The sequence below is a fragment of the Gekko japonicus genome, unplaced genomic scaffold (genome assembly GCF_001447785.1).
Source record: "Gekko japonicus isolate JY-2015 unplaced genomic scaffold, Gekko_japonicus_V1.1 scaffold2207, whole genome shotgun sequence".
NCBI lineage: Eukaryota > Metazoa > Chordata > Lepidosauria > Squamata > Gekkonidae > Gekko > Gekko japonicus.
The window spans coordinates 234,423-259,565 of NW_015160899.1; the positions used below are offsets into that span (position 1 = coordinate 234,423).

At 47.4% G+C, this 25,143-nt stretch overlaps 1 protein-coding gene across 2 annotated transcripts in view; it reads right to left on the bottom strand.

The window, feature by feature from the left end:
• Positions 1–14,782: 14,782 nt before the first annotated feature.
• Positions 14,783–25,143, bottom strand: part of GPALPP1 (GPALPP motifs containing 1) — a 29,219-nt gene continuing 18,858 nt past the window's right edge. The window contains exons 5-8 of one of the 2 annotated variants that reach the window (XM_015423855.1): positions 22,033–22,167; positions 21,737–21,901; positions 19,907–20,005; positions 14,783–15,061 (exon numbers count right to left, since the gene is read on the bottom strand). In XM_015423855.1, coding sequence (XP_015279341.1) covers positions 14,843–15,061; positions 19,907–20,005; positions 21,737–21,901; positions 22,033–22,167 — 618 coding nt within the window. In that variant the 3' untranslated portion in view covers positions 14,783–14,842. The remainder of the gene's footprint in view (positions 15,062–19,906; positions 20,006–21,736; positions 21,902–22,032; positions 22,168–25,143) is intronic. The other variant, XM_015423846.1, reaches the window with a different exon arrangement.

Below are 25,143 nucleotides of genomic sequence, written 5' to 3' on the forward strand. Positions count from 1 at the left end.
GTGTTCTGCTTGGCCCCGGTCAGGTCGAGCTCCCCCTTGTCGCTCATGGCGGCCCCTCCGCGGACGCCGGCCCGGCCCTGCCTAGGAAGCCGCCCGGAACGCAATCGGCGTTACACTCGCCGCTACGGCGGCCTCCCGCGGCCAAAACGGTTCCGCTCTCGGAAGTTCCTCATCAAAGGCTCCTACAGTAAATTCAGCAGTGGTGGATCAAAACCTGGCTGATGAATAGGAAACACAAGAGTGACTGAAAATGGGCAATCTTCTCAGTGGAGGGGGGTAAGCAGTGGGGTCCCTCCCGCGGGGATCAATACTCAGTCCGATGCTTTTTAACTTGTTCATTAATGAATTGGAGTTGGGAGTAAGCAGTCAAGTGGCTAAGTTTGCGGATGACACAAAGTTGTTCAGGGTGGTGAGAACCAGGGAGGATTGTGAGGCACTCCAAAGGGATCTCTCAAGGATGGGCGTCAACATGGCAAGTGGGGTTAAATGTGGCCAAGTGCAAGGTGATGCACATTGGAGCCAAAAATCCTAACTATAAATACATGTTGATTTAATCTGCTTCCATACTTTTAGCAAGCTGGCTCTGATCAGATGTTGTTTGAAATATGAATGTGTTTCATCCCATACAATTGCATGCCAACCAACCATCAGATCATATCCCTCTAAACTTAACACTCTCCTATTTTTCAAAATAAGCCACTCTCTCAGCCAAGTCCATTTGCACTTATCCCTCCATCCCAATGCTATTACAGCCATCCCGGCTAAAACCATAATTTTATATAACTCCCGTTTATTTCTTTCCACTTTTTTATTTCCCAGTATTCCAGAAATAGGCAGATCTCTATTAATCTCTATATTAACTTGGAATAAATCAAAGATAACCCTTACAATTTTTTGCCATAATTCCCTAACCTCTTTACATTCCCACCACATGTGGGCGTATAGACCCACTTCTAAGCCACAATGCCAACACTTTGGGTCTGAACTGGCAGAGACTGACCAAGGGAGAGATCTTGGAGTCCTAGTAGATGACTCAATGAAAATGCCAAGGCAGTGTGCAACTGCAATAAAAAAGGCCAACACTATGCTGGGGATTATTAGGAAGGGAATTGAAAACAGATCAGCCAATATCATAATGCCCTTGTATAAATCAATGGTACGTCTTCATTTGGAAAAATGTGTACACTTCTGGTCACCACACCTCAAAAAGGATGATATAGCATTGGAAAAAAGAGCAGAAAAGGGCAACTCGAAAGATAAAAGGGTTGGAACACTTTCCCTATGAGGAAAGGTTAAAGCGCTTCCCTATCTCTATTTTGTCTGACAAATCTGTATTAATTATAATTTTTGCCTCCTGATCTTTATATATTTCTCCTATTCTGTTGCAAAAGTCCTCTCCACATCCAATCTCTTTTAGATTTTCCATCATATAGGCCCAATTTATATTATCAAACGCCTTCTCGGCGTAGAGAAATACAATAGCCAGCTGTTTGTCAGGATTATATTCGCCATATTCTAATACATTTAGTATTGTCCGTACGTTATGCCTAAGCTGCCTCTTGGGGAGAAATCCTGCCTGATCTGAATGTATTAATTCTGCGAGGATCTGTCTTAAACGTTGTGCCATAATTGATGTATAGATCTTATAGTCAACGTTTAACAAAGAGATCGGCCTATAGTTTCGTATTTCTCTGTCATCCGTATTTTTTTTGTGTATTAATGAGATAGCCGCTGACCTCCAGGAATCTGGTATCTCATTCATCTCATTTGCCATCACCCTTTTCAACACCAGACTGATTTCTTCCTCAAAGGCACAATAAAATTCGGCAGGCAACCCATCTGGGCCCGGGGTTTTATTTTTCTTTTGTTTTTTAATTGCTTGTGCTACCTCCACCATGGCAATAGATTGTTCTAAATCTTTTTTCTGTCGTTCAGTTAACTTTTTAATATTCGGATTGTTCTTTATGTAGTTCCTAATTTTATCCAAATCCACCTCTTCCTTACTGTATAGTTGGGTATAAAAGTTTTGCACAATTTGTCTAAGTTCTTTTATTTCACTCACTTCCCTACCGTTTTCATTCTTTAAGGTCTTTATATATCTTTTTTTTCCTTGCTTCAATCTGAATGCCAGCCATCTGGATGCCTTATTTGCATACTGAAAAAAATTCTATCTGGTATATAATATTTTCTTAGCTATTTCTTCATTCAGAAGACAATTTATTTCATGTTGTAGCTTTTTTTGTTTCATCCTTATTGTATCTGAAGTTGGATTTATTCTCAGCTTATCTTCTTCAGTTCTCAATTTCTCCTTTAGACCCTGTAGTTTATGCGTTAGTCTTTTCCTTCTATTGATTGCTTCCCTTATAAAACTGCCTCTGACATATGCCTTAAAGGTGTCCCAAACTGTTTTTATTTTAATTTCTGGCTGGATATTGATCTGAAAAAATTCTTTTATTTCTTCTTTTATTTTCTTCACAATTTTTGGGTCTTTTAATAAAAAGGTATTTAATCTCCATCTTACCGGCCTACTTGCATGTCCTAAAGTAAGCATCATAGGCTTATGATCTGCATACGTCATTGGAAGCATCTCCACCTCTTTCAAGTCAGTAATGGCTGTCACGCTTAACCAGATCATGTCGATTCTCGACCACGATCGGTGTCGTCCTGAGAAGTAAGTGTAATCTAGTTTATCTGGGTTTCTCAATCTCCATATGTCTACAATATTAAGCTCATCAACTAGTTCAAAGAACTCCTTTGGAAGTTCACCTCCTTTCCCATGGCCTCCTGCCTGGTTCTTCCTGTCATATAATTTGTCTTGTACAGCATTCAAATCTCCTACTAAGCAAAGCTCCTCCCCATCTAATTTGGTTATTTCTTCCCTAAGATTTTGAAAGAATTTAATTTGCCCCATGTTGGGGGCATAAACGTTAGCGATAAGCATCCTTTTCCCACCCCTATGTATCCTTACTACCACCAGTCTTCCATCTTTCGAATCAAAGACCAATTCAGGGTGTAGCGACTCTTTAACATAAATCACAACACCATTTTTTTTCTTTTGATCACATGACGTGAATTTTATTCCTAATTTTTTATTCTCTAAATATTTTTGGTCATCTTTTTTAATATGTGTCTCTTGTAGACATATAATTTGTGTTCTCGCCTTTGACAATTGATGAAAAATCCGATTTCTTTTCCGCGGACCATTTAGTCCGTTAAAGTTGATTGATAATATACTTATCGCTCCATTCCTTCTGTCACCCATTTTATCTTTCACTTTTTTCCCCTTCTGTAGAAGAGTCTTGTCCGCACTTGTAGGGGGATCGCATTAGATCTTTTTGCTCCTTTGTTTTTGTTTTCCTCTTGCGTTTGCCTGCGACCACTTCGTTTCTCATCCTCTGCCACCTCTGTAGGCTCTTCTTCTGCATCTTCCTCTTCTTCCTCTTCTTCTAGACTTTCGCTTTCCTCTTCCGTCGACATCTCACCATTTCTTTATCTCTATCCATTTTGATTTGATTTATACCCTTCATTATTTCTTGAATCAACTCCTGATGCATTAACTCTTCTCCCTCCCATTTATTCTGTATAATCCTTTATTCTGTATAATCCTTATCAACCTCTCCTTATCTCTTACCATCAGTTTATATAACGCCCCCGCTAACCCTTTCTCTTTTATTTGTCTTCTACTTAATATTTCAATTTCTGTTATCTCCCCACTTATCCCCTCTATTCTTTCAGCTTTAATTAAGTCATATAGTCCTTGCACCTCTAACCAATATCTATGTTGATTCAAGAAAGGGTATAATATTGGGAAATAAAAAGTGGAAAGAAATAAACGGGAGTTATATAAAATTATGGTTTTAGCCGGGATGGCTGTAGATTTGGTTAGATTTGATTTATCTATGTCTAGATCGGCTGGGAACGGAAAGTTTCGGACATCCACGAAGATGAAGATCGCTGGTGTTCGTGTTCCCACTGCTGTGTGAAGAACCGAAGACCCGAAGATTTCTAGTTTGATTGTCATTGAAGCCAGTATATTCCAAGTGTCTCACTCCCGCTCAGACTTTAATTGGAAAAAGCACACTTAACGGAGTATGTGCTGGGAGGAGACTGAAGTCAGATGTGAATGTAACTTTAACTTGAAAGTATTCATTGTAAATATTTCTTTTGCTAACGTTCCATTCTGATCATTGAAGTTTACAAGCCTGTTGCATAGGAATGGTAGGCTACTACTGCATACATGGAATGGTGCTATATACTTGAATAGGCTTTTTGCTCAGGGAAGAAAACACAGTTTACAGATGTAGTTTTCATGTTTTAAAATGTTTACAAGTTTTTTCTTTTTGATTTCTCTGCATAACAAGTTTTGAATTTATTGCATGGGTATCGTTGTATACATAATTGATATAATTAGTGATAGTGAAGTCACATGATTGGGTTCATGCTTGCCTGCACTGAGTGCTTGAACGTTTCAATGCAATTTGACATTTTTCTCAGGGTAGATTTTTTTTAAGTCCGTCCCCAACGATTAGTCTAGATAGTTGGCATCTGGGTCTATGTTCCTGTTCCTGAGACGAGAGATGACCAGACGAGATGAGATGACATCACCAGACCTGGCCTGCAGACTGATGATGTGTTCCTGATGTGTTCCTGTTGTTGTTGTCATGACTCCTTCATCTAAAAAGACTCAGTATCGTCATGGGGGGGGGGAATGTTGAGAAATATGAGTGATATTTTACTTTATGGATTTATATTTTGCTGACACACCACATGGACTGTACATACACACATACCCATAGGCTCAGAGAAAGCTGTTCAAATCACCTGTTGTGACTGATACACATAAAAGGTGCCTGCCTGCATTTCATGTTAATGAAGTTTCAAATACACAGCTGCTGCCTGAGGGAAGAAGCACACATAGCCATTATGGTCAGCAAACAACAACTTAAGGAGAGAATCCCCCACTGATGAACTGTGGAAAGGCACGGATACACATCTCTGCTTAACATCTGAAAGAGCATTTCCTGCCAGATGCCTCTCTGATTACCTGGCCGAGTTCCATCTACACATCAAAGATGTTCCTTGACACCAAACTTTCACACCTCACCAGATGCCATCTCTTGAGTTAGAATCTAGAGTTTCAATATTGGCCAAACCCCGAGGTAGCCACCCCTCTCTACACGCACCAATGAGGTTAGTTTTTGGAACGGACTTGCAGGTAGCTGGGTTCACAGTCTGGCATAGATGCCACCCACCAAAGGATTCACCTATAAAAGCTAAGGACCAGGGGTCTGGGCTTTGCTAGCCGCCTTCCCCCACCTACGCCCCCTGTCTGCTTTAAACCCCTCTCATGCCCAGCTTCCTATACAAAAATCTTTTGTTCCTACTTGATCTCTTGATCTGCAGCCATGAAGTCCACACATGCTGGCTGGTTTCTTGCTGTGTGTTATAATTCCTAGTATATTTTTCTAACCCCTCTACTCTTCATTGGAACTGGCAAGCTTCAGGACAGATAAGTATTGCTACCCATTTACCTACCTGTGATTTCTATAGCGACTATTGTAATTCTGTATTTCTGAGGAACTTGCTTGATTGTGTGTGCAAATCTGATTTGTGTGTATGTGATATATATATTCTTAAGTAAAAGACAGATTTTTTGGAACACACCTGTCTCGACTCTTTCACTGACGAACCCTTGGGGGTGGATTGGACCTTGGTACACACAGGCAAGAATCCAGATATAAATTTAGTCTGCCAGCTGCTGTAGATAAAGCAGTTCGGCTAACAAGGATGAGGCAAACAGACGACATACACAGCATACACGGTGGGGGAGACAGCTGCCCTCTTCTCTTCCTGAAAGCGCCTTCCTGAATCACACCATTCTACTATTGCCTGGTTACTTTTGCACACTGATGTCGTCAGTGGAATGCCAGAAGCGTGGGGGCCTCCCTGACCTCCTCAGGCGGGACATTCTAAAGAAGAAGGGACGTATGGGCAGCTCTCCGTTTGCCTCACCCAGCCGGCCTCCAGACATGAGGGCCCATGACCATGAAGGGCCTTGCCAGTGATAGCCGGAACCTTCCACTGAACTGGGTAACCCATGAGGCGCCAAAGGAGCAGGGGCCCCTCCCCAACTTTGTTGAGCCTGTGGACACCCTTGGGATTCTGACACAGAGTGACGGTGGGTGCAGCCACAAAATGGCTGCTGCAGGAGGCGGGGCCAGCCACATACTCAGAGGAGGGGAGCCCAAGCGCAGGGGAGAAGAAGGGGGGGATTAAAAGACACACCGGGAAAGCGGGAGGAGAGAGGATAAAGCTAGCACTGTGGGGGCAGCTGCCCCTGAAACGATATAATCTGCAATGCAGGGGAAATCTTCAGTGGCCGGTCAGAAGCCCTGCTCACTAAAGACACTTGGTGGGTGCCAAGAAAGGTGTGGGCAGGCACCACGGGGGCCCCTGCAACGGAATGTCTGCGGAACGGGCATAGCATGCATCCTCTGCCTGTCTCCGCACAGTTGCCAGGTGGTAGTCTCCTGTCCCAACTGGGGTTTCTGTGCTGACCCAGGTAGAGTGCAACACAATAGTCTAGTTTCCAGGCAAATGTGGCAGGGATCTATAGGACTCGGTCAGCCAAGTCAAGGTAGGGAGCCATCTTCTGAGCTACATTTCACTAGCCATTTAACCAGGACAGGCAGACAGCATCTGTTACCCTCTTGAGGGCAGCTAGAAAGAAAGAAGCCCCTTAAATTAGCCTTAGACCTAGCCCTAACCCTATCCCTAAACAAGGGGAGGAAGCTGCTCACCACTTTAGGCACCTCTGGGATCAGGCCCTGCTGTTCCACGCCTCTCACAGCAGGACCTGGCCTTTTCCTGCCGGCTCGGGGTCTTCCTCGCTGGAGTCCTCTCCCAATTACTCAGGGGCTGCCTTCAGTGCCTTGGCAAATTTCAACTTCCTGGCCGAGGTGGCATGGCGTGCTTTCGCAGGGTCGCTCGGCCCCTGCTTCCCTGGACCCGCTCCACCACAGTCGGCCGCAAAATGGCCCCGCTCCCCACACTTTAGGCATAGCCCTTGGCGCATGCGTTGCTCTCGAGTAGACTCAGCCAACCGCTGAGTTTCATCTTCTGCACCGGAGGAGTAGGCTTACCTCCCGCTGTCGCGATGTCCAGGCGCAGGGTATTCAGGTGGGTTTCTGCACTCTCCGCCTCTTGCATCCATGCCGGTAGGGAGAGCGGGTCCACTGCCCGTAGGACCATTTCCCGGATCTCGGGGTTCAGTCCCACCCGGTACAACTCAGCCAGCACCGGATCTGACCAATTTTGGACCTTTGCCGCGAGCAACTTAAACTCCGATGAGTATTCTCTCACCGATCTCTTCCCTTGCTTCAGGGTGCGCAGGAACACTCTTGCTTTGGACCCGGCATTCCGATCTTCAAACTGGGCATGCAACACCCACATAAAAGCATTCATATTCACCAGCTACGGGCCCCTCGCGTTGTGCAATACCACATACCAAGCTGTAGCGGCTCCCCGTAAGCAGGTGACCACTACATCCACTTGGCTGCTGTCATCCGGGAACAGGTGGCCCAACCTTTCCACAAACTTCATCACTCGAACCACAAAGTAGTACAGTTCTTCAGGGTCTCCATCGAACGTGGCTTCAATCAGATCTTTCAAGCAAGGTTGCACTGGACCTCTCGGGCTGCCTGGCAGTGGCGCTGGAGCCTCCCCTGGTCCCGGCCCCAGTACATCCTCAGGCCTGGGCGGTGGCGGGGGAGCTGGTGGGGCAGCAGGAACTACTGGTGCCACCGGTTGAGCTTCCCTCTCCGCCCTGATGGCTTGGATCACCAACTACGGAATCGCTTGGATGACTTCCTCCAACGCCCGTTGCAGTTGACGCCTCTCTCGATTCGCCACCTCCATTCTATGGGCCAGTTCCAGTCCCTCGTCCGGGGACACGCACCCATTCCTTGCCTTCGACCTCTCCGTCACCCATGCTCCCGGCGGTGGTTCTAAGGGAGCCCCTTAGGGGGGAAAACCTCCAGCTGAGGCAAACCCCAGGTCGAACCTGCTGTCTCTCCGGGGCCCCTGCGTGAGCATATAAGTCTCTGCTGTGGAGTCCGGGTTGAATTGGCTCCACCTGGAACTTGGCTGGTACCCCTGGCTGGGTGGTTGCCACAGCCCGGAGGGGGTCAGGAACAAATGGATCAATGTCGTCTTAGGGACTGCTCCCGTTCCCTTCTGAGGGATGGTCCCCGGTGGCGTAGTGGTCACTGGTACCTTCGCCTGGGTAGTGGGAGTCTCCCCTCCCTTAGTGGAGGGGACTGGGATCTCCTCCTTGGAGAACACACCACCTGACAGGCCATAGAAAAGCAAGTGTTACAGAAGCGAAGAAAGAATGCAGCAGTACTTGGTACACCCCCAACCCTTATGGCAGCATAGCTGACAGGTGGCCAGTACACCAGCCAAATCGCCACACTCTCCTCGGCCTCCCACACCAGGCCAACACACTCAATGCCTGTGATCTTCAACAACGGGAGCGCCCTGAAGGAGTAAGGCTCCCAAATGGAAATAGCCCCCTAGTCCGTAATTGGTGCAGTATCGAGAACCCAGGACGGGCAAGCTGAGAGAGAGCTACAGTCTCCCCATCCCGCACTCAGGTCTTGGTCACACACACCAGGTCTACCTTCTGCTCCAGCAGAAAGTCCCACAGGACCGTGGTCTTATTATTTATAGACCTGGCATTGCACAACACCAATGTCAGAGGAGGGTTATCTATCCTAGCCCTACTGCCAACAACCTTTGGGATTGGTTGCAGGCTGGAAGGGCACTGAGTAGAGCTTTCTGCACTCTACTCCCCCTGAAGCTTGCCAGAAGCAATCCCCTGTGTGTGCCCCCCCAAGACAGCACCCAGTGAGACATGATGCTGCCAGAGGAAAGATCCAGGAACCTTTCTGCAGGCAGAGAAGCATATTTTCTCAAAAATAAATACATGTTGATGTCAGAGGCTTGGCAAGAGTTTTGCACTGGGCTTTGATGCCACTCAGTCTTCAAGCAGGTTTTTTGCCCCATTAGTATGCAAACCTACCATCCACGCACGCAGCTCAAAATGTTACTGCCATACCGTGGCTGCTCCCTGCAAGCCTCTTCTCCACCTGCTCCTACTGGGGCTGTTCTTGCACATTGATTTCTGAAGAAGCCTCTGTGGTTTTTAATTGCTTTCTAGAGAGACAAACAGCATCTGACCCATATGGCCTGACGCATTAATAGCTCTCCAGATGCCTCTCGCTAACATGGGATTTCTCCCCCCCCCCAATGGTTGCTAGGGAGATGATGTGCCCATCTCCGGCTGCCTGACACCAAGTTTGGGCAGCCTTGATGGTTCTGTTCCCTTTGAAACCCACTGAAATCCCGGGCAACGCTTCAGAGCTTCTGAGACAGGTGAACTTTGCTCATATTCTTGTACATTTAAAGAAGAAGGACGTAAAACATGGTAGCGTAATTTCCATAGACAGAAATATGCTGCAGCCATGACATGCGTGCCCTCGTTCCTTCTCAAGGCTAAGGCGGCGGTGAAAGTGTCATCAAGTTACAGCTGACTTATGGCAGCCCCCGCAGGGTTTTCAAGGCAAGAGACAAACAGAGGTGGTTTGCCGTGGTCTGCCTCTGTGTAGCAACGCTGGACTTCCTTGGTGGTCTCTGTAAGGCTCCCTGTGCATTTTACAGCTCGCCTGCCATTGAGAGAGGAGGTTCCTCTCTCTTTGACGTGCCAGAGACTTGTCAGCTCAGTGGGGCCAAGTGCCCTGGCTTCTCAAATGTCTGTTATTCTGTTTTTCTTGCTATGTAGAGGGTACGTGTTTGGGGGGGGGTAGGCATCAGTTTTGGTGGGAGGGATGCTCTGGGAGAAGTACTGGGGTGGGGTAGCTGACCGTTGTTTCTGGCAGGCAAATGCCGTGGGCTGATTGGGTCCTGATCTTTAGTGCCTTTACTTGAACACACTCTATCTGTAACCTTCGCGCGTTCAACTTCAGTCCTAACAATAGCTTGTGTCCAGTATGGTATCTATCAATGTCTCAATAAAGTTAGCTTTCTTCAAGCTGACTGGTGTTGAGAACTGATTTAACCAGGATTTTGACAGTCTCTCATCAAGGCACTTGCCAGGGCTGACCCTGCTTAGCTTCTGAGATCTGATGAAACTGGGATAGGCCATTCAGGTCAGGGCAAGGCTAAAGACCATCTCCTCCGTTATGCCCCCGAAAAGGTGTTGCGCTCCTTGGCCATCGACATGCTGGTGGTCCCCAACCCTGAGGATCCCTAGCTGTCCTCGACCAGAGCCGAGGCCCTTTCAGTCCTGGCCCCAACCTGGTGGGACTCTCTGCCAAATACTGCCCGGGCCCTGCAGGACCTTTTGCAATTCCACAGGGCCTGCAAGGCAGGCTTTTGGTTGAGGGCAGGGATGGTTGTCATCTCGGCTGGCACCCTCCTCATTTTCCCGTGGTCGTTCCGACCTCTTCCGCCCTGCCTGCGAAGCAGCCGGCAGTCTGTAATCTGAGAACAACTAATTAGTAAGTACTAGCATTCGCCATCCATCTTTTAAAAATGTAATCTGATTTATTGTTTCATATGGTCATTGTTTTAATGCTATTGTACATCACCCAGAGCCCTGCGATAGCAGGGATGGGGCGATTCATAGATTTAGTAAAGTAGATAAATAAAGTACTTCATGACATTTTAAACCCACCCTCCCTCCTCTCTGCTCTTGGGGTGGCATCCCTCCCCCCCTCCCCATTTCATTCTCCAAGAGAGAGAGCGCCGGGGGAGGGCTGGGCTCGGCTTTATTTATTTAATTAAAACACTTATTGGCCACCTTTCTACTTGGAAGGGCTCAAGAGGGCTTACAATATAAGTCAAACAATTAAAAAATAAACCATAAAAGACCACAATTTAAAAATGTCCGATTAGAACTGCCAATAGACGGAAACTAAATTAGTCTGTCTTCAGCGGCCTCCTGAAGATCAAAAGTGGGGTGGTCAGGTGTGCCTCCCCGGGGAGTGATGCCGAAGTCTGTGTCCCGTGTGCCCTCTGGGCCAGATAAGGAGCACACAGGTGGAGTCCAGTGAGTTGGATTTCTAACTGTTTATTGCAATAACAGGAAAATACAGGACTTGGTGCCTTAGCACCCAGTGACACCAAGCTGTTTTCTGCCCCAAACAGGAAGGGCAGCGGGTCTTATACCCAAGATGACATCGTAATAGTTTACAACCCAGGAAAAGCACAATTGGTTTCCAACAGGTAGCATCATTTGAGCTGGCACCATTCAGTTGGTGTACTCCCAGTACTGGCTAGAGTTACAGACATTTGCGTTTATTTGACCCAAGAACATTAAGGTACATTGAGGTCTCCTTCTGGCATCTTTCAGGGACCTTCTGCATCTACATAGAATAGGGAGTTTCCTGATGAGGTGTGATACCTAAGACGGCTCTTGGCTCTCACCAGACAACCTGGTAATGCCTGGTAATACAAAGAAGGATGCTGTTTGGGAACATCCAGACCTCTGAGACGTTTTTCTTATACATAGCACTGGGCTATAAGCGCCCTTCAGAGCAGCTAGCCAGAATAGTTTTGTTTGCAGGCACATTCCAATCTCCTGCTTTCTTGAGCAAACTTTAAGGTTTTTGGTACAGACAGCATTACTTTCTATAATCCTACCTATCTTTATCCCATTACTCTTATCAAACTAGGTTCCTTAATTAGAGGATTAACATATGTCCACCACACAGCTACTTCCATGCAAGCATATATGCATGCCAGGGACATAACAGAGAGGAATAACAAAGGAAAATCAGATTCATTGACCCTGTGTCCTACAGGAGGCAGTTCCATAATCATGGGGCTGTCTCTGAAGAGGCCCTCTTTCCTGTGCCCAGCAGATGAGCTTCTTTGGCTGCTGGGACCATCAAGAGAGCTCCTCCCTGTGACCTTAGTTGCTGGGTGGGAGCACAGTCCTTCATATACCCGTCCCAAACCATGAAAGGCTTTAGAGGACAAAACCCACACCTTGAATTGGGCTCAGGAGCAGATCAGGAGCCAGTGTCGTTGCTGTAATATCCGGGTCACCTGCTCCCACTGGCTGGCCCCAACCAGCAGCCTGGCTACAGCAGCACTCCGCACTCACCGCAGCCTCCAAACACTCTTCAAGGGGAGTGCATTGCAATATTCCAAGGTTGTGAGCCTGGATTTCCCTGATCCAATTCCAGCGGTTTAGTCAAGACACCCAATCTCAGAGCAGACCCCTTTCCTTGCTCCTTTTCCCTCTGAACCTCCCTTTTCCCCGAAGAAAGGCAAAGGCTAACAGCAGCACTCGAAACATACTGTGTACCATACTTAGATTTGCCACCTGGCTAAGGACAACTGAAGATTTCTCATGATAGAAAACATCAGCTTTCCATTGGCATGTTAGCCACTCATTACAGGGGATCAAGACAGCAAGGGGGGCACTGCTGTATAGCCTTCGTAACTCCATCTTTGTGACTAGCGGGTGCTTGACTTTTAGTTGCCTTGAGTCCTGTGAAGGGACGGCCATCCAGTCGCCCCAAGAGAATATTCTTCTCTCTCGTGCTTGCTAGCAGCTGTTGTCTTCAAAGCCTGCTTTGTTTCCTCTCCCCACGAGATGCCAGGTGTGAGATGCACTGGCTCATCTCAGTGTTTGGAATAGTTTGATTAATGACAGCATTTCAGGTATAAGATGCTTAGTTTTAGCTATGCATCTTGTCCGGATGTCTGGCTAAGTTCTGCTGTGCATGTGTGCGTTTGAGACCCAGCAGATGGGAGCTCAGCCTGCTATTTGATCATTCCTGATTAGAATCTCCTTGTGAGCAAACCTGGATCTTGCAGTTCGTTTCCTTTGGATTTCTGGGAACTTGGACCTCCTGGCCAGAGCCCCAAACAACTGCACTGTATGATGGGGCAGGTAGGGAGCTGTCACACCTAAGTGGGTTGGTGGCAGTGATGGGACGCAAACCCAAGCCACTGAAAGGACACTAGTGCCTGGAGACCCCCAGAGAGTGGCCAACCCTGTCATGGTCATCTTCTAAGCGGTGACCACATCATCACCTGTCATGACTCATACATCATTCCATGGCTTGCCCCATGGCCAGTCTCTGTGATCGAAGGGTTTCAAGAAGCAGGGCTGGGAAAGACCTCCTTGCTGGAACTTGGTTTGCCACTGCTGCCAGTCTTGTTTGGACATCTGACTGAGGAACATGCTCACACAGATTGGATTCTGCTGACAAGCTTCCTAGTGCAGTAGAAAGTAAAAGCTGCAGAAAGTAATCAGCCCATTCTGTGTGTCATTTGCCCTAGGATCTCTAACCCTGTAGCTAATGGCTTTGTTTTCAAAAGTCACTGAATCTGGATTTAGTTTAACCTTGACCACGTTACCTTGGCAACGGAGAAGGAACAGCTGGTTAGAAGCAGTGTCCATGAAGGCAGGGCCGGGCCAAGACATTTTGATGCCCAAAGGAAAATCAGACGGTGCCTCCTGCAATGTTCAAACAGGAATCACTGGCCCCCCTCTAAGGGGACACAAATATGTGCTTCCGTGGGCAACTGCCTCACTCTGTCAAGAGAAAGGGACAAGCCTTGCATACATAAAACTATACTTTCTTCAAAAAAATCAACGTTGGCTTGACAGAAAGAGAAGCAGGTGGTAAAACTTATGGGCACGCTGGGGGAGAACGCTGAGCAGCAAACAGAGGCCCAGGTCAGTTCCTGAACTATTCCTTTACATGGGTCGGGAAGGAAGCGAACCGGGTTTGGATTCGAGTACAGCCTGGTTACAAACCTGCGAAGGAAAGTGGTGAGCTGAATCCCCCTTGCCACAGCCCCATTCCGATTCTCACGGGACACTTTCCCGAGGGGCTCCCTGCTGCCTGGCTCCACTCCGCCTCCGTGTTCCGCTCTGGCTTCATCTCGGCCACCTCCTGAAGAGCCATTTTCCTCTTCCCCGGATTTCATTTTCTCAGCTCACTCACTGCTCTGTTGCCTTAAGTGGGATGGGCTCCAATTACTCCCTTGGTGATAATTTCGGGGATTTATTTGTTTAAAGTAGCATCCAATGCCCACAAACCCTTCCCTGAGCTCCCCCTTGAGACTGGATCCTCAGCTGCCTGCTGCTTCCACAAGACACCCTCGTTATCAGAACAAAACTGCACCGGAGAAACAAACACGTCATTTGTCATGGGAAATGCAAACACTTCAAGAACCAAAGGAAGCATCTGAGTTGCAGAAATGTCTTTCCTCAGCATCTGTGCAGGAGTCTGTGACACTTCATTGCTGACAGTGGGACCTTTACCTTGTGGCGATCTTTTGATGGAACGCGCGTTTTTTTAAGCCAAGACTGGTGGTGCCCTGACCTGGGTGGCCCAGGCTGGCCCTGGCGAGCACTTGGAAGGGAGACCGCCTTGGGAACCCCGTGAGGGGGACTCACGGTAAGTCAGCTGTGACTGGACACACCTCCCACCATCACTGAGACAGCGCACTTCTATGCTCCTTTCCTTTGGTTTCATCCCATAACAGCTCTGTGACGCATAGATCTTGGAGCAGGGAAGCAATCCTATGCTGAATTAATTCCAGTCTAAATCCATTGATTTCAGGAGTCACATGCCACAGCGATGTACTGGGAATGAACAGCTTATCCAAGGGAGCGCTGCATGGGCTGTGGGCCAGTGGCACAAAGAAAACTCATTTGTCACACATATGTAGTATTTACAAAGATTATGTTGTTTTATTATACAGCACTACATAATGTAGAATGGCACACAACTGTACTTCAGCATCTTCACACACATTACAGAAACATGTTGCATTTGCTGTGGGAAAATCTGGTGTTCAAGTCTCTGGACTGTTTTATGAGGGCTCTCTTCTGCGCTTCATCAAATCGATGGACTTGGAGGTCCTGGTCCCGGTCAAACGGCCTCCTCTCCTGGGGCTTGTTCTTGTCTTCTGCGGCTTTCCTCTTCAGTTTTTTGTGGTGTATCTCCATAAGAGATTCAGACCTCTCGGAGTCCTGGGAAAGGAAGACGACAGCAAATTCAAAGGGAAAGGTTGAAAGGACTGGGTGCGCAGAGAGGGGGAGGACATTTCACAAAACTAAGCCATCGCCCAAAACACGGACCGTGAATGGAATTAAAGGTAAATCGTAATGGGAAAATCAACTCATACACTGTAAATACAGAAGTAAATGGAAAAATGCAAATGAAAATGGAGTCGTCGTCGTGTCCCCCACCCTGCCATTCCTGCCCTGATCTCAGACACTCCTCATGCCACTGAATAAACCTGCCCTATCACCTGTTTCTCACTGAACGGCATTTCTTTCAAATCAGACGGAGGAAACGGGCCTTCCTCTGACTAGCCAAGAATTCTGGGTTTGGTCAGTGGTGAAGTGCTCACAACTCACTTTGAACCAATTGGCAGACCTCTGGACCCACAAAACAGAGCTGTGGACCAACTCCAGTCTTCACAACATCTGGGATGCTTAAAACTCATTTCCCCGGAGGAAGTGCACTGCCCAGCTTGCCGTGTTCCTCCCTGTGGTTCCCCAGCAGTCTTCCTGTGCCTGGATGCAGCCCCCCCCCCCAGCTCAATCACCCTCCACTGTTATACTTGGGAGCTCACAGGAGCTCTGTCCACGTGACAAGGCATAGAAATCAACCCGTGTGCAAAGCGGAGGCACAGAAACTGGCATGTTGGTGGGATGCACCTGAGGTGGGTGCAGTTGGCCTACACCTGGGTGAATGCAGGTATGTGGGGAACAGGCCCATTGTGCTGAGTCATGGGGGGACGAGACCCCCCTTTTGTTCCCCTTCTATGCAAACTGACCTGTCCCTACATGTGTCATCCGTACAGGGTTACAATCCATTTTTAAATACAATTCTTGGGCTAGCCTATCTGAAAACTTTTTGATTAAAATGTTTTTATCTCCTAAGGAAGATTCTCAGTTCCTACGTTGGCCAATGAAGGTAGACTGGAATGATTCACCATCTGACAAGCTTATCAGCCGTGGTGCTAAGGGTAAACTCTGGGGTAATCTATTATGAATAGTGGGAATTCTGCTACGTTCCAATCCCCAGTCAGCCATGGAAGCTCGCTGGGTGACCTTTGGCCAGTCACCTTCTCTCAAACTAACCTACCTCACGGTTGCTGTGAGGATAAAGCGGAGGAGAGGAGACTGCTGCTGTTGGCTGCTCGGGTCCCCCATTAGGAGAAAAGCAGGATATAAACACCACAATCAATCAACCAATCAATCAAATCAAATCAATAACAGGAATTTTACTAGGGCAGTAACTTGAAATAAGAACTGTATTAAATATGATACATGGATCCCTAGAAACTTTTTAAAAAGCACTCTGTTTTCAGCAATCTCCCTGAACGGTTCATCAAGACCCCAAAGGGGATCACAACTCTCACACCGGGGGGGGGGGGGATATGAGGCCAGGAGGGAGTTGGGAAGAGAAGGAACGGGATGAGCCCTGGGAGGAAGTGGGAGGGCATACCCAGGCCAAATCAGGCCCGTAGCCGGGATATTTTACTTCTGGGGGCATCAAAATTTTTTAGGGGGCAGTTAATCTAATCAAAGCTGATTAAATGAAAGTTAGTCTAATTACCTCCTATGCAAGCTTTGATGTTTTGGAAAGAGGGACATTCCTCTAAAGGAAGGGAAATTTGGCAGCCTTAAAGCGATGCTACCCCCTAGGAGGTCCCTAGCTGATGAGATCTTAGCTAGGGGAGGGGGACACAATAGCTGTCTTGTGCGTGAGAAGTGGAGAAGAGGAGTAAGAGCTTTGTGCGACAGAAGAAATTCCCACTAAGCACGCCTGTGTAATCTGAAGCCCCCTGGACCAGACTCACGTTTTAAAAGGGTGGGGGGGGGACGGCAACTCTGCAGCATGAACACCCTTCCCCAGGGAAATCTCATGACTGCGAAAGTTTGGCGATGAGGCTGCCCAGAGAATGAGACAGAAAGTAAACGGCAGGGCCCCCGGTGCCAACTTCAAGGAAGGAGCAACAGCTGCTCCAGCTCCTCCCTTCTTTCTCTCCCTCCTCTGAGGCAAGGAAATAACTAAATAAAAGAGGCCCGGAGGCAGGCACACCCTTGCCCCTGCTCCCCGGGAGCTGCAGGCTGAATGACGCCTCTGGAAGCAGCAAGGGGGCACACTCCGTTCAACCCGGGGGGGGATGTGGCACTGGCTGGGGCGGCGGCTGCCTCTGCTGAGCATTAGATTGTGCAAAGGGGGGGTGGAAGGGCGTCTGGTGGGGGGGGGATGGCCAAGAGACCCCCCCCTCCTTAGGACCCTAAACAAGCTCTCCATGTTCCCGCCGAGGGCAGGAGGAGGGAGAGCTGTCAGCTGGCTAGTCATGGCCTGGGCTCGGCCCACCATAGCGCAGGCGCACCCAACTTTAAGAAAAAATGTTAAAACGCAAAAAAATGGGGGGTCCCCCCTTAATGAAAACTTGTGGGGGCGGGGCCTTATAATTAAGGGGGCAGAGCCCCCCAAAGCCCCACCATCGCGATGGGCCAGGGCCAAATGGTGCAGAACTACAGATGGTGGCTCAGTCACCCTATATGTATTTATAAACTTTAAGCATGAACATTAAACTGTGTGCCAGATCAGTGTTCGCTGATGTGCGATTCCTGCCTTTTATGTCAGGGAGGGAGAAAGCAGCATGGAATCCCAAGAGCTGCAATAAGTTTCGAAGTGGGCTCTGCTTCACGTTGTCTGAGGAGTACAGTCCCAAAGGCCCAATCACGGTCCTGTTGCAAGTCAGTCACCGGTGTCTAGAACAGCCCAAGCGCACACTGCCCTTATGGTCCCCCCCCGGGCAAACTCTGTGTGCTCCCGAGACCCCGGGGATAGTTCCACAACCTCAGAGACAAGGCTGCGCAGGCCACCCCGTGGCCTCCACACACCTCCTTCATCAAGAGGTCCGAAGGAGACCCATTCGACGCAGTCAACAGAAGGTATCTATGTTTGGGCTCAAGCCGCACTTCCCTGCTAGGAAAACAGAAGTACTTCATGGTAACCTCTCACCTGTGGGGGCAGTGGAGGCCCAGAGGGGGATTCACTGCTCCTCTGTTCTCCTGGCTGTTCTCCTGGAAAAATTGGGAACCTAGCTAATTGCACAAGGCGGATGGAATGTAGGAGCAATGTGGTCGGCACTCCTGTGGCAAACCCAGGACTGTTAAGGTTTTTCCTGCATGGAGGACACATCTCCTAATGTGCTGAATTCATCATGTGAAGCTACCTTGGCATCAAGGATTTCACCTTAAAACATTAAAACAATTAAAAAGGGATGACATGTAGGGCAGTCCAGGAATCTCCTGGCTGGAGGTTGGGAGCTGAAATGCTTGTACGTCATGAGAGGCCGAGATGGAATCTGTTTACTGCTCACTACGCAGTCGGTAACCTTGAGAGAGTGGGGGTGGCAAAGATAACAGAGAGCTTGCCTGAGAGAACGTGAACACACACACAAAGCAACTGATAAGAACTTGCCTGAGAGAACTTGAACACACACACACACACACACACACATTCCAAAAGGATGCTTGTAACTCCCTTATGGAGGGAGAGGGGGGGAGAAGGGGGAAGAAAGGTGTATAAATAAACCTGCTGCGTGAGAGGAGGGAGTTCCTTCCTTCCTTCCTTCCTTCCTTCCTTCCTTCCTTCCTTCCTTCCTTCCTTCCTTCCTTCAGACAGTTCCTGCAAGCTTGTCTCCTGTCGTCTTTGCTTCGCCTGCACCCCACACCCCAAGGAGCAGCACCACACTCTCACCTGCATCCTCCAGATCAGGGCGCTTCCAAGCTTTTTGAGCCTGCGAGGCCCCTCAGAAATTCTGACACAGTGTTATGGGCGCAGCTACAAAATGCCTGCCACAGGAGGTGGAGCCAGCCACAAAAATTATTGCAGCGGTGTAACTTCAGTCACACAGTGAAGAACCTTGTGCTGTGGCGGCCGCTGCTGCCAAAGCAACCTTTTAAAATATCTGCACAGCCAGTGAAATCTCCAATAGCCCATCAGAAGCCCTTCTGGGTAAAAGCCCCACCCAGCCCTGCCCGCTTTCTAAAAACACTTAGCAGGCACCAGAAAAGGTGTTGGGGGATGTCATGGTGCCCAGAGGCACTGTGTTGGGGACCCCTGTTCCAGATCAAGCAACCTCACTGAAGGGGTGGTCATGAAAGACCTGTACACAGGGACACACGTGGATCTGACCCCCCTGGTTCCATCAAGGTCAGTCTTGTCTATTCAGACTAGCAGTGGCTCTCCTGGGTCGCAGGCAGAGGTCTCTCACATCCCCTCCTGCCTGGTCCATTTTGACCTAGCGATGCTGGGGATTGAACTTGGGACCTTCTGCATTCAAAGCAGCAGCTCTTCCACTGAGCCATGGCCCCTCCTCTTGTCACAACTGATTGAAGAAGAAGAGTGGCTGGTTTTTATACCCTGCTCTTCTCTACCCTAAGGAGTCTCAAAGTGGCTTACACTCTCCTTCCCTTCCTCTCCCCATACCAGGCACCTTGCAAGGTAGGTGGGTCTCAGAGAGTTCAGAGAGAATGGTGATTGGCCCAGGGTCACCCAGCAGACTTCAGGGGGTGGCGGAGGGGGGGAATCAAACCCAGTGCGCCAGATCAGAGTCTGCCACTCTTAACCTCTACACCACACTGCTACGGCTTTTAACTATTACGACTGCATGGCACCTACTGAAATGTAAAGCTTGTGGTTGAAACTGCATGTTTTTCACAGGAACACACATAACCGTGTTAATAGTCTAGGGTACCAGACCTATTGCCACAAACACCAAAATCTCAGGAAGAAAAACGGGGGTGGGTCAAGAAAGGGATATGTAGAGCAATACCCACGTTGTACGAAGACACCTGTTCAGCCATTTTCTTGTCTCGTTCTGACACCACCATCGCTCTGTCACCCTTCTTCGCTGGTTTCTTCCCATCTTGCACTTCCTGAAAAAGAGTGAAAAATGGGAGCAGGAAAAGAACGTACATTTAAGCCAAAAGGGACTGAGCCACAAGAACGGACTTGGGTTGTTACCTGCTGAGAAGTCAATTTTATTTCTTGGAACATGAAACGTATACCCCTGCTGAACAAGGATGTGCACTGCAAGAGTGGACCCAACAGACCTTCCTGTGAAGACAACAGGCCAGCACTGGAGGGCTTCCAAAGGAACAAAGAGCGCTTTCCATAAAAGCAGCCCCACGACAGCCAGATGCTCAGCCTCGCAGCAGCTACCGCAGTGCCCCCGGGCCTTTGTCAAAATGGCCCCATCAGCAAACGATGCACGACTCCTCTTGCCAGAGCTTATCCTAAACATCGGCAGAGCTGAGGATGAAACCCCACCTGTTTTTCCTACCTCCAAGAGCTGCCAGCTAAGCTTCCCCTGCCTGTCACGCAACAGCAAAGGGCCACGCCCACGGCTACCTCAGCTCAGACCAGGGACGCCCTTGCAAGACCAGGAATGGACTGCGAGCTGTGCAAGAAGAGCTCCCACACCAGGACGGGGTAAGAGAGCAGAGCGGCCAGGCCAGTGGGGAAACTCCCAAACAAACGTATTTAATATTTATTCTCTACTTCCCCCCCTCCCCAAAAGGGTCCCAAAGTGTCTTACACTAAGTGGAAAAAGCCATTTGAATAAAACAGACAAACCGAAATGGCTACAGTCTTGGGCAGAAGGGGGCGAGCCTGCCCGAGGTCACGGGGGCCAGCCCTTTGGATCCTGCCCCTTCTGCTTTTGCCCAGGCTTTACCCCTGGAGACATGAGGGGACTGAACTGTGTTACCTCGGAAGAACATCAGAGAAGCCATGTTGGATCAGGCCAGTGGCCAATCCAGCCCAGCACTCTGTGTCACACAGGGGCCAAAAATACCAGGGGCCATCCAGAAGCCCTCCAGCAGTGGGGCCAGAACTCCAGAAGCCCTCCCACTGGTACCCCCCCAGCACCAAAAATACAGAGCATCCCTTGCCCCAGACAGAGTGTTCCCTCTGCATCTTGTGGCTACTAGCCACTGACGGACCTCTGCTCCATATCTTTATCCCATTCCCTCTTGAAGCTGTCCATGCTTGTAGCAGCCACCCCTTCCTGTGGCAGTGAATTCCATGGGTTAATGACTCTTTGGGTTAATGACTCTTTGGGTGAAGGACTTCCTTTTATCTGTTCTAAGCCTACTGCTCATTCATTTCATTGAGTGCCCACGAGTTCTTGTATTGTGAAAAAGGGAGAAAAGGACCCTCTTTATCCCATGCATAATTCTGTAAACCTTTATCATGTCACCCCTCAATCATTGTTTCTATAAGCTGTTTAACCTTTCTTCGTAGGAAAAGTGTTCCATCCCCTTAAACATTTTAGTTGCTCTTTTATGCACCTTTTCCATTACTATGTCTTTTTTGAGGTGTGGTGACCAGAACTGTAAACAGTATTCCCAATGAGGCCAGACCATAGATCTGTACAGGGGCATTATGATACTGGCTGATTACTTTTCAGTCCCCTTCCTAATAATCCCCAGTGTAGCATTTGCCTTTTTTATTGCAGACGCACAATGAGTTGACATCTTCAGTGAGTTATCTACCACGACTCCAAGGTCTCTCTTGATATCGCTGGCCTGTCTCCCTTTTTCAAATTCTGAACAATTTGCTTTACTTGATGATAGGCATATGGGTGTGTTGGAATGAAAACTCACTTTGCCTTTCCTTTCTCTGTCAGCTGGGGTGTCCGTCCAAATAGATCTATCTCCCGATTCGTCATCAGCTCTTCTTTTGAACGTCCGCGGACCGAGTCCAAAGCCTTTGAGTTCTGGGGGAAGTTCTGTCATCCAAGACTCTCTTTTGACTTGCTTAGATTCATTCTGCAAACAGGCAACAAAGTTAGAAGCATCCACCTACCCTTCAACCACCATTCTCAGGAAAAGCGAAGTCGAGCTTAATCAAAGGCCTGGTGAAACCCAGTTAGCCTTTCAAAAGTAATTATTTCACTTACATTGTCGTGACCAAGAAGTTTCTCTTTCATTTTCTGAGCTCGGCACTCAAAGTCTGCAGCTACGCTAGATTCAGCTGGTCCCTTGGCAGGCACTGGGCCAATTATGCCTTCTTCATCCTCACTGCTATCACTGGCCTGTCCCAGCAAGGAGAGAAAAAGAAATTCCATCAACCCAATCCGTGGAAAAGCTGCCACAGAAAATATTCAGTGTTTATACAGTGTTTTGAAACTTCCCGCAGTTCTTACAATGACCCGGTAAAATAGGTCACTATCCCATTATTAAACATGGGGGGGGGGAGCTGATGCTGAGGATGAAGACTTGCCCAAGGTCCTCACGTGAGTTCATGGCAAAAGTGAGATTCCAAACAGATTCTTTTTTTTTTTTATATAAATTTTATTTATCAATTTTGAAATATACAAAAAACAACAATATAATACAACGTTGCTTCACTTACAATACAAAATAATTACCCCCCACCCCTATCTCTAACCTAAACTTTAAAACAGAACAATCCTCTAGGAAAGACACAGGTATCTCAGTGTATACATCCTTTTGACACCCTTAAGTTCACCTTTTTGCTTTCAGTATAATGCAATCTTAAGGTATTTCTCTGGGATAACATATGCTTTATTTTGTCCCTCATTTATATATTTTAACACAGTAAACCATTTTTCTACAAAGTCATTTTGTTTGTTTGGTATGTACTCCCTTCGTATTTGCGTTGCTATTTTATCCGCTATGAGTACATCCCAAACCTTTGCTATCCAAGATTCAATGGAAGGAATATTTTGTGTATTCCATCGTTGAGCTAAACAGGTTTTTGCAGTAAAGTAGTAACGTTAATATTTCCCTTTTTTGTTTAGAAAATGAGAGATCAGGCCACATATTCAGCAAAATGGATTGCGGAGTGTTTGGTATATTACAACCGGTAAGTTTAGCAATTTCTCCAATTATTTTTTCCCAATATACTTTGATGTGTGGGCATCCCCACCAGCTGTGTAGGTAAGTTCCAATGTCTCCACAGCCTTTCCAGCAAGATGGGTTATTTTTAAATTTACTCAAAAATAATTTGTTCGGGGTTAAGTACCATCTCGCATATATTTTAAAAGACTGTAGCCTAATCTCCAAGTTATTTTAAATAAATGGGTATGATTTCCATAAAGACATCCAATCTTGCTTGGGTATTGTTATTGCACAATCTCTATCCCACGCTTTTTGTATCGAGGTTTTTTTGTCCCAGTTGACTTCAGAAATGCTTCTATATATTATTGAAGTAAGGCCTTTCAATGATTGTTTACCCAAATAGAGAAATTTCTCGAAGCTGTTTAAAGGTCTATCTAACTTAGACGTTTTCGATATTTCCATGAACATATTTTGTATTTGGTAATACTGAAACCAAGTCAATTGAATCTTATGTTTTTGTGCCATTTTTTGTAATGAAATTAGTTTTCCATTGTCTAATAAGTCTCTTAACCTATTTTTTTTTTCTCTCTCAGAGGTAAAAATGATTTAGTATGATTTCCTGGCTGGAACCACTCTTGTCCTAGGAAGGGTGTCACCGGGGAAACCCCAGGAGCAAGGGCTTCCCTGAACTTATTCCAAATGTTTAAAGTAAGGTGTAAGTATGGGTTTTTATCGCCTGTTATTCTTTTAACCTTTTTTGTATTCCATACAGCTTCATACCAATTATCCGGATACATTGAGTCCATCTCTATGGCCACCCATGTTTTAGAGCATTCAGAATTAGCATAATGAGCTACGTTTTTTAGTTGTGCTGCGTAGAAATAGTTTTCTAGTATTGGGACTCCCAAACCACCTTCTTTTGTGGGTTTTGTTAGTGTTTGAAAATTAATCCTTGCCCTTTTTTGGTTCCATAAAAATTTGTGCAGCTCTCATTTCCACTCCTTAAAATCCTGGGTGGCCTCCCCCATCTGAGTTCTGACCAGGGCTGACCCTGCTTAGCTTCCGAGCTCTGACAAGACTGGGCCAGCCGGGGCTACCCAGGTCAGGGCTCCCCCTCCTGCCTTACTTAATAATTATTCAAACCTGCTTCTTTGGCATTTAATTCTCCTAAATTAGTAATTCTCCCTCATGGATCACTGCCTTGTCGTGGCGAGGGGGCTTGCGTGGTTCGATGAGGCTGTGGGCTATGCCGGGGACAGGTCACAGCAGAGAACTCAAACAAAACGTGATCCACTGGAGAAGGAAATGGCAACCCACTCCAGTATCTTTGCCAAGAAAACCCCATGGATAGTATGTCAAAAGGCCAAAAGATATGACGCCGGAAGATGAGCCCCTCAGGTCGGACGGTGTCCAATATGCTACTGGGGAAGAGCAGAGGGCACGTACAAGTAACCCCAGAAAGAGTGAAGCGGCTGGGCCAAAGCCGAAAGGACGCTCAGTTGTGGATGTGTCTGATGGCGAAAGGAAAGTCTGATGCTGCAAAAAACAATACTGCATAGGAACCTGGAATGTAAGATCTATGAATCAAGGTAAGCTTGACGTGGTCAAAAATGAGATGGCAAGACTGAACATCGATATCTTAGGAATCAGTGAACTAAAGTGGACAGGAATGGGCGAATTTAACTCAGAAGACCATTATATCTACTACTGTGGCCAGGAATCTCGTAGAAAAAATGGTGTGGTTAGGAATCAGTGAACTAAAGTGGACAGGAATGGGCGAATTTAACTCAGAAGACCATTATATCTACTACCGTGGCCAGGAATCTCGTAGAAAAAATGGTGTGGCCTTTATAGCCAACAATAGAGTGCAAAACTCAGTAGTGGGATACAATCTCAAAAATGATCTCAGTCCGAATCCAAGGCAAACCATTCAACATCACAGTAATCCAAGTCTATGCCCCAACCCACTGACGCAGAAGAGGCTGAAGTGGACCGGTTCTATAAAGACCTACAACACTTCATAGAACTAACACCCAAAAATGATGTCCTCATCATCATAGGGGACTGGAATGCTAAAGTAGGAAGTCAAAAGGTAACCAGAATAACAGACAAGTTTGGCCTTGGAAAGCAAAATGAAGCAGGGCAAAGGTTAACAGAGTTTTGTCAAGAGAACACACTGGTCATAGCGAACACCCTTTCCCAACAAC